Source organism: Pan paniscus, chromosome 7, assembly GCF_029289425.2.
Source record: "Pan paniscus chromosome 7, NHGRI_mPanPan1-v2.0_pri, whole genome shotgun sequence".
NCBI lineage: Eukaryota > Metazoa > Chordata > Mammalia > Primates > Hominidae > Pan > Pan paniscus.
Genome location: NC_073256.2, coordinates 96,422,893 through 96,438,746, shown reverse-complemented (window position 1 = coordinate 96,438,746; position 15,854 = coordinate 96,422,893). Strand labels below are relative to the sequence as shown.

General features: G+C 41.7%; 1 protein-coding gene across 4 annotated transcripts in view; it reads left to right on the top strand.

Moving 5' to 3' along the window:
- ZNF704 (zinc finger protein 704) overlaps positions 1–15,854 on the top strand; it is a 244,795-nt gene that overhangs the window by 175,525 nt on the left and 53,416 nt on the right. For all 4 annotated transcript variants that reach the window (XM_057303035.2, XM_057303036.2, XM_057303037.2 and 1 more), the window contains exons 3-4: positions 5,855–5,958; positions 11,497–11,729. In XM_057303035.2, the coding sequence (XP_057159018.1) occupies positions 5,855–5,958; positions 11,497–11,729 (337 nt within the window). The remainder of the gene's footprint in view (positions 1–5,854; positions 5,959–11,496; positions 11,730–15,854) is intronic.

Sequence of the window (15,854 nt, the reverse complement as noted above, 5' to 3'; positions counted from 1 at the left end):
ACAGTGTTTATATGCACCCTCCAAGCAGGCAGTATTCAGGCAGGAAGTGGCTCAAAAGAAGGAAAAGGCTTCTTGCGGCACAAACAATAGCTGGGTTTGTAAGCACAGGCCATAGCTGAGCGCTCAAGGACAGACCAGCCACACCCACCCATGCATGAGACCTGGCCGGGCTGCCTCTGCTGATGCTGCGCACTGCGCTGATTGCCTCTTCATGTAGTAGATGATGTCATTCTGCAACCTGCTGCCACAGTCATCAGACAATCAATTCCTCAGATAAAAGATTGGTTGTCAAACCCAAGAAACTCATTTTCCACACAGCAGCCAAAATGAGCTTTTTGAAAAGCTAATCTGATAGCATCACCCCAACCTTACCCAACCTCTCCCAACCCCACTCCGCTTGAAACACTTCAGTGCTTCCCAGGGCCTTTAAGATAAGGATAAAGCCCTTATAGAGCATGGAAGGCCCTCCCTGGGCTGCCCCTCCCAAGCACACTGCACTTCATGTTCAGTCTTCCCTTTCCTTTTTAAAGGAAGCCTTGCCCTGGCTCTTCCACTGCCCAAAAGCTCTTCTGTCCTCTGAGGCAACACCCATACGCACTTCCAGTCTCAGCCCTGTTCTCCTGTTAGCTAGAAGTACCTAGGTTGGTCCTCATCAAATCAATAGTACTGTTCCTGGCATTTATCACATTTGTAAGTTTATGTTTATTTGTGTGTGTGTTTGATTAAGGTCTAGTTCTCCAATAGACCGCAGCTGAAGAGGGTAGAGACTGTTCAATTTTTACAAAGACTGTTAATTCTCCTGTCTAGCACAGCCCTAGTGCTCCAAGAGTGAGTATTGAAAGCATAAACTCTTAAACGTAGAATCCAAACAAGCACTCTAGGCTTTTCTATTTGTGGACAGTCTGGCCAAGACTCATTATGTAATGAGCAGTATCTTTGCCAAAGCACCGACTGGAAACTCTAGTGAGGGACCAGCAGCTGCTTCTCCATGAGCCAGTTGCCAGCTCTTACAGAGTTATAGCAGTCTTTTCATTATCAAAAATAATATACCTGCCTTACAAAAAGAAAATCCACAACTGCTAGTGCTGGTGCTGAACAAGAAAAGCAAGTGAAGTCATCTAATGCTCTCCTCCCTCACAGAGGACACACACTATGGATGTAGTCAGGAATTGGAAGGTTAGTAATAGCTGAGATAACATGAACTCTGACTGTGGCTGAGGCTCATGCTGATGCTCATATACTTTTCTCATTTAACCCTCTCAACAAGTCTATGTTTATCCTTCTTTTACAGATAAGGAAACAGTGAGTTTAAGTAATTTGCCCAAGGTCACACAGGTGGTAATGCAGACAGTGGATCTGAAGCCACATTATCTAACTCATTCAGGAGCCTAAACTCTTAATCATTACCGTTGCTGCCTCTCCTGGAGAGGTCCAGAACACAGCTTCAGCAGAAATCCAGGAAGGTCCGTACTCACAGACTGAATAGTATTGCTGCATGGAGGGGCAGTGTCCCTCTTAATCTAATACTTTGAGGTTGAAATGAGACTTTACTAAAAACAGCTGAATAGCCTGCCTCCCGTTTCCTCCCTTTCCTTAAATTTTCCATTTTCACTCATTTCTTAAATACAGATTGATCACCTTACTCCCGGGTTCATGAATGTTCCATGGATGCGCTTTGCTTATAGGAATACAACAAACCACTCATCCTGGCACACACACCCCCATGGTCTGGCTCAGGCTCTGCTCCCCCTTTCCACCACATCCCTCACGTAGGACCCTTGAGTAGTCTCCCAGCAAGCCCAGGGCTCACCGGCTTCCCTTCCTTGATGTGTTTCTCCCATCTTGAAATCCTGTTCATCCACAGAAGCCAGGTCAGCTTCAGGAACAAATCATGTGTAGAGTGACAACGAATACTTCTGTTACAGATTGAGTATCTCTCATTCCAAAATCTGAAATCTGAAGCACTCCAAAGCCCAAAACTTTTTGAGCACCAACGTGACACCACAAATGGAAAAGTCCACACCTGACCTCATGCAGCAAGTCACAGTCACACAACACACAGTTTGTTCAGCGTCCCCTAGGGTAAAATAAACTTACCTCAGGCTACGTGGGTAAGGTGTATATGAAACATAAATCAATTTTGTGTTTAGGCTTGCGTCCCATCCCCAATATCTTACATTATATATATGCAAATATTTCAAAATCAAAGAAATCTGGCCGGGCGCATTGGCTCACGCCTGTAATCCCAGCACTTCAGGAGGCTAAGGCAGGTAGATCACCTGAGGTCAGGAGTTTGAGACCAGCGTGGTCAACATGGTGAAACCCCGTCTCTACTGAAAATACAAAAATCAGCTGAGGGTGGTGACACATGCCTGTAATCCCAGCTACTCGGGAGGCTGAAGCAGAAGAATCACTTGAACCCGGGAGGTGGAGGTTGCAGTGAGGCAAGATAACACCACTGCACTCCAGCCTGGGTGACAGAGCAAGACTCCATCTCAAAACAAAACAAAAAAAATCTGAAATCCAAAACACTTCTGGTCTCAAACATTCTGGATAAGGAATACTCAACCTGTATTTTTAAATAATTCCAAATTTAAGTCCCATAGTATTCAAGTATGGCTGGAGGAAAGATTAATTGAAAAGGTAAAAGCCTTTAGCAAACATGAGTCTTAAGGTTTTAAGTTGTAGATTCAAATTCAAATTAGGAGAGAATATTTAATATCACCTCTAGTGGTTTGTTTTTTATCAATAACTCCAAATCTACCAGAAGGGCTTTGCAGCAGTTTTCTCAAAGTGTAACAAGTTCTACTTTGTATATCATCTCTTCATGTTTAATTATAAGGATTTGAATTTACAGTACCAGTTAATCAGTAATTAGATAGTAGTGTACCAAAAGAAATTAAACAAAGATAAAAACAAAAACACAACTTAGCACAAGGCCATATCATCTGGTAATGTTTCATGTAGCATGATTAAAATATTCCCTGAGAAATGCAGGTTAACTGAGTCATTGTGATGTATTCCTTTGACTTTGTTGTTGTTGTTAGTGATTTCCAGTGCCAGCAGGAAACTTAAAGGTAATCCAAATCCAAAAACACTCTGATTATACTAATTATTCCTTTTTTCATTCTTCATTGTAAATCTCTTTATGATGCTCAATAATTATTTTGAAATGTGGTAGATTTTCGCAATGCAAAATAAATGTATATTTTATAATGATGCATTCTGTATTGATTGTCATATTTTAAAAAACACATAAATCAGTATTTGAGTTAATTATCAATTAGACCTCTGAAGCAAAATGTTCACCTTAGGTGTGGAAAATCAAAAAAGATACAAAGCAGATTGAGAGAGGGGCAAAAAGGTCCCTGAAACCAAGATGTAGAAGACGGAAAAAGGTTGTTTAGCAAGTCATTGTAAGAATCAGGGGAGGGGGCGAGGGGACCCTCTCCTTACCAAATCATGTCATCCACCTATACCAGGTGCACGGGCCTCCTATCCTGGTTCTTAAACCTTTGGTTAGTAAGGGAATAAAAGTAGACTGGCCGTTGGAAAGAGAAGTCAACAGCCCTCCTAATTCAGTCTTCAATCAGGAAGAGATCATCTCTTCAATCAGGAAGAGATGTGGGCAGCAGCCAGCTCAGGTGTGCCCCACTCTGGGTGATCCTGGAGTTGGGCTCTGGGAAGGGCAGACAGTTGGAGGAGCCCCAAGGTCGATTAGTGGATATGCAGCAAGCCCCAACTTATCCCTTCTGTGACCAGCATTACATGGGCAGATTGAGCCAACAAAACACTCAGAATTACCTGAAGGTGCTTTGCATTCTTTCCCTGGTGCCATTTCAAGAGGCTTTGTCTGTTTTAAGAAAATGGCTTTACCTTTACTCCCAAGTACAGGGATCTTGTAAACTGTGAATACTGTAAAATCTTTAAATGGTATGCCAAATGAATGAACAGTTTTTTTGCCTCTAAGTGTATGAGGTTGTCTTGAAAACTTTGTATGGAATGGATTTCATTGTGCACTCTTAAGCTTGTTTTACAGAAGTATTTTAATTGGCATCCTCTGAAACAAGTAATTTGTCTTTTGATAGAACAATTTGCTAAAAAAGAGCATAAGGTGCTTTGAGAAGAATTATTGAAGAAAATTTCAAAGATTTCCATCTGTTGGTACCTTGGATTGAAAGAATAGGCTTTGTTTAACAATTTAGTATCATGGGTGGACATCAGAGAGCCAAACTGTAACAATTTTTGTAACTTCATGATGAAATTAATTGAGCAGCCCCCCAATAATTGGGAACCATTTGTTTTTTTTCTCCAATTTAAGAATTTCTCTTCCCACTGTTTTGTGAAGCACTGCTATGAAGTTTCTATCTCTAAGAGTTCATTGCTTTTACAAATTAGACAGCACACCTGTGAATGAAAGCCACATTTGTCAAAGTGACAATTCATTTGTGGATATGGCTTATTAATCCTCTGTTGGGCTTCTTCAACTGTTCTCTAATTTGAAAATGTTCGTCTCTCAGGAGGTGGTACAATTTATTTGATTTCATCGTACGACACAAACTTTTGCCTCTCAATTTTACCTCCTTTATTGAAATAAGCTTAAACAAGTTGACTCCGGTCACCATGATCATCATCTTATGAACCTTTATTCAGGGTTAACTGGCCAAAATTAATGAACCAGAGCAACCTCTTCATCTCAGTGAATGATTACCAGTGGCTCTTCACTTTAACAACATGGTAACTATTCCCATGACCTACTCTTTCTATAGTAAGTAGTTTTAAAAATTTTTTTTAAAGCTCAGGAGTTCAAACACCCCTAGTTGCATTTCTCCTCCAGCCTCTCCCATCTCAGTAAATGGCTCTAGTTAGTGCTTCAGCCAACACCTGACAGCCTTCCTCGCTCCCTTTTGCTCATCTCCCATGTCCAAGTGCATCAGCCAGTCCTGCTGGGTCTCCTACCACTGTCCCCACCCTAGTCCAAGCTCGCCTGGACTCCTAGCAGTCATCTCCTAAGTGGCCTCCCTCCTTCTATTCTACCTTCTCTAAGATCCATTCTCCATATAGCAGCTCAGCTAATTATATTACAAATATTCGTCATATTACTTCACTAGGCCTGCTTAAAGCCTCCCAGGGACTTCCCATTTCACTTAGAATAAAATTAAAACACCTTCCATGGCCACTGGACCCCGTCTGACCAGCTCTGCACCGCTCTCCCCTTCTCACACTCTAGGATCAGCCTTTAAACATTCCCGCACATTCCCGCTGCCATGCCTTTCTGCAGGCTGCTGCCTCTGCTTGGGATGTACTTCCCTGCCCCTCAGGACAGACTCTCCCTGACCTTCACAGTTCACCTCAGACGTCACTGCCTCAGAGAAACATGTGATCACCTTAGATGCAGCCCCCACAGGCAGGCACTGTCACGTTAGCCTGTTTATGCGCTTCATAGCCCTCGTCACTATCAGAAATGATTTTGTTCCTTCTAGCTTGTTTGTTTCCTGATAAGTGTGTTGCTTCCCACCGTCCTCTAGGCTCCATGAAAGCAAGAACCTTGTCTGCTGTTCACCTCATATCACTCGTGGCTAGAACAGAGTCTAGCCCACGGCACACTCTAAATGAACAGTTGTTAGATGAAGTATGGATGACGGAATCCTTGTCTTCCTAATACTGTATGACTTTGACTGAAACACTTCACTTCATGGGCTTCAGCTTCCTCATCTATAAAATAAAGCTAACAGAACATCGGTTGTTCATGGGGATAAGTTAATGGAGTAAATGCGTGACAGCGTGTCACACCTTGTGTGGCCCACAGCAGATGCAGAGTGAACAGTCACCAGTGTCCCTTCCTGTTTTACAGGAAATCTTCAGAGGAACTAGACATGGACAAGGTGACAGCAGCAATGGTACTAACCAGCTTGTCGACTAGCCCTTTGGTTCGAAGTCCTCCCGTGCGGCCGAACGGTAAGCCCAGGATATGGGACTTAGGGAAGGGCCCCTTGACACCAAGAGCAGGGCCTTTCTTTGAGATGTCTCATTCCTGTCAAACGCTATGAACCACTGACCCTCACCCATTAGCAGGAAGCAAAGAGAAACGTGGAAGAAATCGAGGCCCCCAGAGCTGTCAGCCCCCTCTTCATCTTCCCAGGGAGCCCACTGCTTCTCGTTCACCCATCCCTCCATTCAACTCACTTTTATTGAGCTCCTTTGTTTTCTGCCTTGCCAGGACGTCTTTGCAGTACTTGTGTCCCTTTTTTCCCAGGTAAATGAAGATTGAGCTAATGAATTATTTTCCCTAGCATTATTTCTGTTTGACTGGGGAGGCAGTTGGATCAAAGAACTCTCAGATTAAATAATTTTTAAAAACATTTTCTCAGACTCCTTAATCAAATAGAATTATTTAGGTCATTCATTTATTCCACACACATTTATCAGGTACCATGCTAGATGAATTGAATACCTCATTGAAAAAGTATCCACACTCCCAGGTAGTATACTATCTCTTTGGGGAAGAAAGACCATCAATCATAGCCATATTATTGGCTAGCATTTATTAAGCATTACTATGTGTCAGTAAACAAATACTATGCTTGCCTTATCGCCTGTAATTCCCACAACAATTCTATGAGGTATTATTATCACTATTTTACAGATGAGTAAACTAAGGCTCACAGAGATTAACTGGCAGAACTGAAATTCTCCATATCTTTTTGATTCCAGATTTATTCTCTTAATCATGATATGATTTTGTCTCATATAATCCAATACAATAAATAAGGAGGTCAGGCAGTAGGAGGTGAAGTTGGAGAGACTGGGAGACCTATCAGGAGGGGTCATTTATGCCTGGCTAGGAGTTTGGACTTCATGCTGAGGCTATGGGAGCACTATTAAAGTGATTCTAGCACTGCAAAGTTATGATTAGGTTTATCAGCCAAAGGAAAAAAAAAAGATCTTGGTGGTCACAGTGGAGGTAGATAGGACATAATCGAGAAATGTGAAGAATGCAGAATCAAGAGTATTTGGTGCTGGACAGAGAGAGTGAGCAGGAGGGTGTGTCAAGGATGACTTCCAGGCAGTTGGTGTGCTTCAGCAAAGGGAGGACATTCACTGGGGCAGGTGACAGACGCACAGGAAGAGATGTATTGGCAAATGTTTGGTTCAAGAGCTGAGGTTGCTGAAGAAGACAATAGGAAACATGTTTAATAGGCAGTGCCTGAGGATCATTCAAGGGGCAACATCTGGTAGAGATTTGGGCACATCTTGGGAGAGAGATCTGGGCTGAAGGTACAGAATTAGAAGGCAACATTTGGAAGCCATGAGAGTAGATGAGATCATCATGAGAGAGTTATGTAAAAGCAAAGTGAGAAGAGAAGATGGCCGAGGAAGGAAGCAGTGAAGCTCTCCATCATGCAAGGGATTGGCAGTGGGAAAAGAGCCGAGGAAGACCCTGAGGTGACCAGAGAGGTAGAGGAAGACCAGGAGAGTGTGGTTTCATGGAAACCAAGGGAAAAGCATGTTTTAAGGAGAAGTGTCTGATGCTTCAGAAGGTCACGCATTAAAAAGACTGAGTTTTCCATCAAGAAGGTGGTCACTGGTGGCTTTGTCAAGAGCACTCCCCAAGGGAGAAAGCCAGTTGCAGATTGCAGTTCACTGAAATGTAATGCACTGAGACCACTGAATGAGACTTAGGATCAATGAAAACCTTCTCTCAAAAACCAGCATGGTCAATTATGAGATTAAGATATGGTTCACACACAATTTGGTTTTAAGCATGAGGTGTTAAAATAAATTTGTTGAACATACATTGAGGCCTTACCAAAACTTACTCCAACCTCATTATAAGAGGGAAAGAATGATTAAGATGCTAGGAATTCAAATTAATGTCATGAATCAGTATTGCCCAACAACATCATGATTCATCAAGCTGGGATAACACTTCCTCTTTTTTTTTTTTTTAATTTGAGATGGAGTCTCGCTCTGTCACCCAGGCTGGAGTGCAGTGGCACTATCTTGGCTCACTGCAACTGCCGCCTCCTGGGTTCAAGTGATTCTCATGCCTCAGTCTCCCAAGTAGCTGAGATTACTGGCATGTGCCACCACACCCAGGTAATTTTTGTATTTTTAGTAGAGACAGGGTTTCACCATGTTGGTCAGGCTGGTCCCGAACTCCTGACATCAGGTGATCCGCCTGCCTTGGCCTCCCAAAGTGCTGGGATTACAGGTGGGAGCCACCATACCCAGCCGACACCTCCTCTTTATATAGCAGTAGAAAAGTTGCTCTTGAAATGGGCCTGACTACTCCCATTCAGTGACCTGACTGCTCTTCTGGGGGTCTCTGGCAAATGGGTACTCTGATTTACCTTTCTCACTTTGGCAGTGCTAAAGAAGGATTATAGTAAAGGCAAAACTATAGTCAGGTATGGTAACACGCCTGTAGTCCCGGCCCAGGATTTTGGGGTTGCATTGAGCTTATGGTGCCACTGCACTTCAGCCTGAGTGACACAGCAAGACTCCAACTCTAAAAAATAAAAAATTTAAAAACCCTGGAAAACCCCCAAAACATATTCTAGGGAAAAGGAATTGTAGAATTTCATGGAATCCTTAGAGGAAAAAGAAAAGTGTATTTTAAAGTAATCATTATTTTTACCATTGGCTTCATTTTTTAATTGAGAACATTTTTAATGTTCCTTTATACTTAAAGGTCAGAATTAAAATAAACCTTTTGGCTCTTCAATGCAAACTTTCGTTAGCACAGTAATAAAGTAATTCAGTGCTCATTTATGGTTTAAAAAATAACTACTCAACTAATAACCCCAAATTGTCTGCTGTCTCTCATTTAGTCTGTAAGAAAAAGCAAATTCTTAAATAGGGAAAGCAATTTATTATAATGAAGGCTTTTTTTTTTTAGGAAAAAAAGATTTTCTCTAGAATTATTGCACATCAATGAGTTTTTGGAAACTGTTGTGATCATTTTCTGTGCCTAAAAAGGATCATTCTATCAGGAAGTGAGTCTGCAAAGAGGGTGAGAGTCCAGCAGTGCCTGTCTCCATTCTTGACAAACAGAGGTTTAATATAAGGAGGCTCTGTCCCCTAAGAATATTATAAATCAGACCTGACTTTTTTTCTGAGAAAAATCATTTCCATATCACTTATAGTCCTTCTGACTAAATAGTCTTTCTAAAGGAAATGTCATTCACAAATCAGTAAGCAAATTCACTTTTGGCATTGACATGAAGCCATGTAACCACACTGTAATAATAGTTGGTTTTCAAAATAAATTCAGTGCCTCATACTTAACATGATTATACATCTAGCACCATTAGCTTTATTTTATTTTACAAATGCATACTACAGTATATTTGTAAGCCACCCGGGCCTGCCAAGGGAGTTTTTCACACTAAATAAAATCATCAAGCCTTCTATTATGCTCTTCTTGAACTCCTGTTGTACTAAATGGAGCTTTCTTATTTACAATAGGCAAATCTAGTCTGGTGAGTGTATCAGTCTCTGTGTAGACTGCAGGGAGTGAGATGCTAGTTTGGTTTTGTTGATGCTGGCAAAGCATGAGACTGCATAAATGACCATTTCATTCTAAAAGAACCTAGCTATAATGAGATGGGTAGTTTCTCCTATTTCAACTTAAAGCTTCACTCCTCTAACTTAACTTTTTGCTTGACATAGTTGAGGAATATGGTAGAAATCCATAAATAGGTAAAGGTAGTTATGAAATCTCCCCATGAATGATAATCTACCATTTGTCTTCACTCCATTACTAATTACACAGACATTAACAGTATTTTTTTAATGAGGCATTTGGGGATGTTTTTTCCTCGTAGTTAGAACATAGTTTTAATATATTCAAAATGCACATAAATATGGAGGAGAAATTATCCAAAAAAAGTAGAATTTATATAAATGCTAATTAAGGTCGTGCATCTTGAAAGGTAAAGCAAATCTTCAGTGATTAAAAGAGCACCCAGAAGACTTTTTTTTTTTTTTTTTGAGACAGAGTCTCACTCTGTTGCCCAGGCTGGAGTGCAGTGGCACCATGTCAGCTCACTGCAACCTCCGCCTCCCAAGTTCAAGTGATCCTCCTGCCTCAGCCCCCCCAGTAGCTGGGATTACAGGCACGCACCACCATGTCCAGCTAATTTTTGTATTTTTAGTAGAGACGGGGTTTCGCCATATAGGCCAGGCTGGCAGAAGACATTCTAACTGGGCAGAAATCTCTCCACATTAGCAAACATTTCATAATGCTTTCCACCACAAATGGAAAGGTAATAGCCAATAGCAATCTTAGAGTAATTATTGCCAATAAATTCTTATCCTATCCCAGCTTTGCCAGAGAGAATGGAGGTTGTTTACAGCCCAGGGACTGCATGCACTGAAGAAATAGGTCCAACCTCTTCCTGGTGGCCTGGGCCCATGAGGGATACTTACCAGTCATGTAGCAAGTCACTTTGCTTCCTGCTGCCTCAGGGTCCTCATCTATAAAACTGGGATAATAATCCTTATTCTGAAGGACAGATGTTGTGAGAATGCTTGAGACTGTGCGAATAAGCTTTGTAAAATGTAAAACACTCACAAAATATAAGGCATTACTATTTGTTGTAATAAGCAGAATGGAAAGGGGCTTTAGATAACTATCCAGAAATTATTTCTCTTAGATTCTTAAGTGTTAGACTAACTTCCTATAAATGTATTCTAAGAATAACAGTCCTATAAGAGCCCCCCACCCCCCAACTTTTTTTCTGAAACAGGATCTCGCTCTTTCACCCAGGCTAGAGTGCAGTGACCCAGTCATAGCTCACTGCAGCCTCAAACCCCTGGGCTCAAGTAATCCTCCCTCCTCAGCCTCCAGAGTAGCTGGGACTACAGGTGCATGCCACCACGCCGGGCTAATCATTTCATTTTTTCTGTACAGACAGGGTCTCACTATGTAACCCAGGCTGGCCTCGAATTCCTGGCCTCAAGCGATCCTCCTACCTCAGCCTCTCAAAATGCTAGGATAAGAGAAGTGAGCCACTGCCCTCAGCTAAGAAATCCCTTTTTAAAAAAATGTTGAAATCGGAGGGGTTGGGGTGAGAGGGAACTCTGTGACCAAACTATTCAGGAGAATACTGCAAATGATATTTCTTTCTTAGAAATACTGTAGTCGATAAACCCAGAGCTCCCCAAACTTAGTGAACAAGAAAATCTTTTTTTTCATATAATCCCCACTATGATCCCAAGGAATTTGTGTTGCACAAGACAAAAACACATCAGAAAACTCTTAGAAAAACCTATTATCATGAGGTTAAAATAATTAAATGTTTATAAACTACAATGTGGCTTTTGGGAGGGGGTGTATAAATAGAACAAAAACTTACATACCCAGCTGTTGCAGATGATTGAGAGGGCTGGGGTGGTTTCACTGGTGTAGAACCAAGGCTCCCATTTCCCCACTGAACCATGCCCGGGCACGCAGGGGTCCTGGCACTGACTGTGTTTGTGTGCACGCAGAGAGCCTCAGCGGATCCTGGAAGGAGGGCGGCTGCGTGCCTTCCAGCACCAGCAGCAGTGGCTACTGGAGCTGGAGCGCCCCCAGCGACCAGTCCAACCCATCCACGCCGTCGCCGCCGCTCTCGGCTGACAGCTTCAAGCCCTTCCGCAGCCCCGCGCAGCCAGACGACGGCATCGACGAGGCGGAGGCCAGCAACCTGCTCTTCGACGAGCCCATTCCCAGGAAAAGAAAGGTTGGTGGTCAGCCACGCGGTCTTCTGCATTCAGTTTCCTGAAGGTGCTTTCTGTCCCCTCTGAAGGGCCGGTGTGAGCTTAACCTTGGACCTACACCCCCTTTCTGTGGAAAGAAGCAGCTTACGTTCCTCTTTAATGTTCTTGAAGTTTGAATAGAAATTGTTATGGTGATAATTTAAAAATGACAAATACTGGTAAGTTTCCTGAAGGTATATACACACGTGTCCCATCCTCTGGTTATAAATTGCTGACCTGGGACTTACCAGTATTTGTAAGTTAGAAAATTGGACCTCAGGCTTGCTTCGGTATGAACTCGCTCTCTTCGTGGGACTTATTTTTTTCATATGTAAAATATAATTAATATATTTTTCTCTTTTCTCAATCAGCCCTGAAGGGTTATTGGGAAGAATATTTTGTATCTCATTTTTATGCAGTCATCTGTGAAATATACATAAAAGCTGAGATATAAACAAACTTCCATTCTTACATCCTAGAGATTATATATTAACTAAATAAAAAGTGAAAAAGGGCCAGGCACAGTGGCTCACACCTGTAGTCCCACTGCTTTGGGAGACAGAGGCAGGAAGATTGCTTGAGACCAGGAGTTGGAGACCAGCCTGTGCAACATAGCAAGACCCTGTCTCTACAAAAAAAAATTAAATAAAAAAAAAATTAGCTCAGTGTAGTGGCATGCACCTGTAGTCTCATCTACTCAGGAGGCTGAGGTGGGAGGATCGCTTTAGTCCAAGAGTTCAAGACTGCAGTGAGCTATGATCTGGCCACTGCACTCCAGTCTGGGCAACAGAGTGAGACCCTGCTGCTTTAAACAAAACAAAAAGGAGTAGAAGAAAAAAAAGACATCTAATTAATTGATTTAGCAAATTAATTGATTACACATTTGTTTAATCCTCCCAGCAGTCCTATATGGTAAGTTTTGCATTTCCATCTTGTTATGAGGAAACTGAGGATCAGAGAGATTGATTGTACATTTAACTGGCCCCTGTCAGGCAGGTTAGAAAGGGACAGAGCCACCATTCAAACCCAGATCTGCCTGAGCCTCAAGTTCATATTCTTTTCATTCTCTTTAGGTACATTTCAGTTATGTTCACTCATAATTTTTTGAAAACATTTCCATTTCACAGAATAAAGGAAAACTACCACTATACTACCACTAAATCTGAAGACATTTGGCATTATTTTTAAAATCACCACATAAATGTAAAACTGTTGTTATATGTATTGGCTTTTAAATGTTGTATTGGTAGCTTCATTATGAATGGCTGTTCACAAACAAAAATCCAATACAAAGCCCTGAGGACTGCAGTCCAAACTTTTTTCCTCCCCCAATTCATTTCAAAGAGGAAAACAAAGAGATGGCATTGATCCAACAATGCCTTCCCTCCCTGCATCTCTCAGCATCATTCCACATGTGTAATAGTGGAGGTGATATGGGCACTCTCTCTGGGTGTGTACATGTGAAAAAGGCTGACAGTTTTGTCCAGAAAAGAGGATATTACTGTAGTCCCCTGACCTTCCCAGAGGCAGTGGCCTGAAGAGTTGCTGTTTCACACCAGTCTGTCATGCAAAGGGGCTGAAGTTGCTCTGGCACCCTGTGGGTCCCCAGGGACACTGGGTCTTCACTTGACCAGTAGGGGAGAGAGGCTGGCACTTGTATCAGTGGGTACCTGCAGGCAGGACAGTGGTAGGGACCTGAAGTCTTTTCCTGTTACTTTGAACTTCACAGACTGTCTCCCTGGGGTTTTCTGAGTGTATAGTTCGAACACTCAATAGGCATGGCCCAGGGTTGTGACAAGGACTCACAGTACAGGGAACCCCAATGCTATTTAAGGCACATTAATGAAAGCCTGTCATACCCTTCCATTTCTGATGTAGCCACTGAGCCAAAATTCACACTCTTGCATCACAATTAGACTGCACTTGTTAGCCTCATATGGAAGGTCTACAGGCTTTAACTAAATTAAGGTAAAGTCACCAAAGGAAAAGGAAAAAAGCTTCCTTTTTTACATTTTTTATTTTTTTATTATATATATTTATTTTTATTGGATGAGCACAGGCCTACTCCAGAAGAAGCTGGATAGTGGGAAGGAATGAACAAATAAGAATAGTGTTTATCCTTCTTTCTTTATGACTTCTCCCTCTATTCAGACTTTAGATGTCCCCAAGCCGAGACAAATAGGATGCTGATTGTAGCCACTAATGTTTAATGCATGGATTTTACACAGACCAAGTTGTTACCTTGGCCTTTTGAATTTAAAGTTACTTTGAACAGTGAAAATAACAAGAAGGTGAGGCTGATGCTATTCTTTTTTAAATTTATTAGGTGAACCAATATTTATTGAGCACATATCAGGCAAAATGCTTATTGCCCTGAGAATAATGCATAGTTTTTTCCTTCAAGGTGTCAAAAGTTGGGTGGCTGGAAATTGATGTGTAAAAAGGCAATAATTACAAGTGGTAAATGCTGTGTTCGTGATGTGACAGAACACAGTAACTGTAATACAGTTATTTTAGAGATTTAAAAAATCATGTTTCAAAAGATTTCTAAGAGTTAATTTGCTTAAACCAGACAATATGTTCTGTCTAGTTGGTAGAACTTTCTGAGTTCATCTTATTTTCCTCTCCTTTCCCTCAGTTTCATAATACCCATTTAAAACCCATTGTGATAGTCACTTGTTCTGTGGGTATTGTTTGAGAACCTTCTAGATCAGTTTTTTCCAACTGCACGTCTCAATCCACTAGAGGGTTGTGAATCAATTTAATGAGTCACTCTTTAATCAATAAAACAGAATAGAGTACACTGTACATAATAAGGATAAGTATTGTTTCTTGATAATTTTGTTTCAGTGTATACATATGTGTATGTGCTGTGCAAAATGTATTTCTTATTGTGGCTCATGAGCAAAAAAGTTTGGAAGCTTCTGTTCTTTGTTATAAAGAGATAATACAATTTGTGGTAAATTAAGATGTCCTGATTGGAAATCAAAAGATTCACATTCTTAACTCTGCTACCCTGAGAACCTAAGAATATCATTTCACCTCTCTGATCATCAACTTCTTCATCTGTAGAACAGGCAAACAGGTATTAACATGCCCCTCTCAGGATAGTTATGAAGATTAAATGTGGTCTTAAGTGCTGGAATGTGGCAACATTTTAATAGACATTTGAGGACTCTAAACAAAAGGGGAGGGAGCATTGCCTATATCTGACTATGAAGCAATGATCCTGACCTTTGTCATTATTATGGAAGCTTCCTTATCTCTTCTCCCACCTCCCCCCACACAGAGACGGCTCACTCCCACCTCTTGTGGAGATCCATGTTCCACTTATGTAAAGAAGATGACAGTGTGTGATACACTGCATAGACAAGGCATTCTCTCTTACTATCAGTAGTGAGGAGGACATATTTGCTGATAATCACTATATTTGCTTATTTAGTTACAGTTTACCAAATGCTTTTAAATGTAGCATTTCATTTCATCATCCCCCAAATCTTTGGTGTATTCTTATCCCCATTGTGCCAAGAGGCTCATTGAGGTTATGTTAACTGTCCAAGGTTGTGTAGCTTATAATGTGGCAGAGATCAGTTTAACTTAAATAGCAGAGGAAACGTTTGAGGCCAAGTTAATTCAGTGAATCCATATTTCCTTCAGCCCACAGAGGAGAAAAACGTGGAGAGAAAATAATCAGACATAGCTACAGCTATGTGGCAGGGTGGGAGCAAGGGTGCAGAAAGTTCAGAAAGAAATGGAGAGCAGAGATAGGAACTCCAGGCTGCCTGCCGGAGAGCTTACTTCCCACATGAAGTATCCGTCACCCTTAAGGAACCTGCAGCCAAGGTAGGTGAGAGTGTGAGAAGGGAAATGAAAGGCTTCTCTATCCTAGCTCTGGAGGTCAGCCAGCCAACTTTGTCAAGCCCAGGTCTAGCAGAATTTTTCCTCTGGGATTTCAAGACAGACTGGCAGAACTTCCAAGCTCAGAGAAAAACCAGGTTGTGTGAGCCAGGACTCTTGACTTTGGGGAGGTGCAATTTCCGTCATGACCACAAGGTGATGCAGTGACCCTAAATACAGCCATTCGGGGAGTTCGTGGGAGAAAATGAATT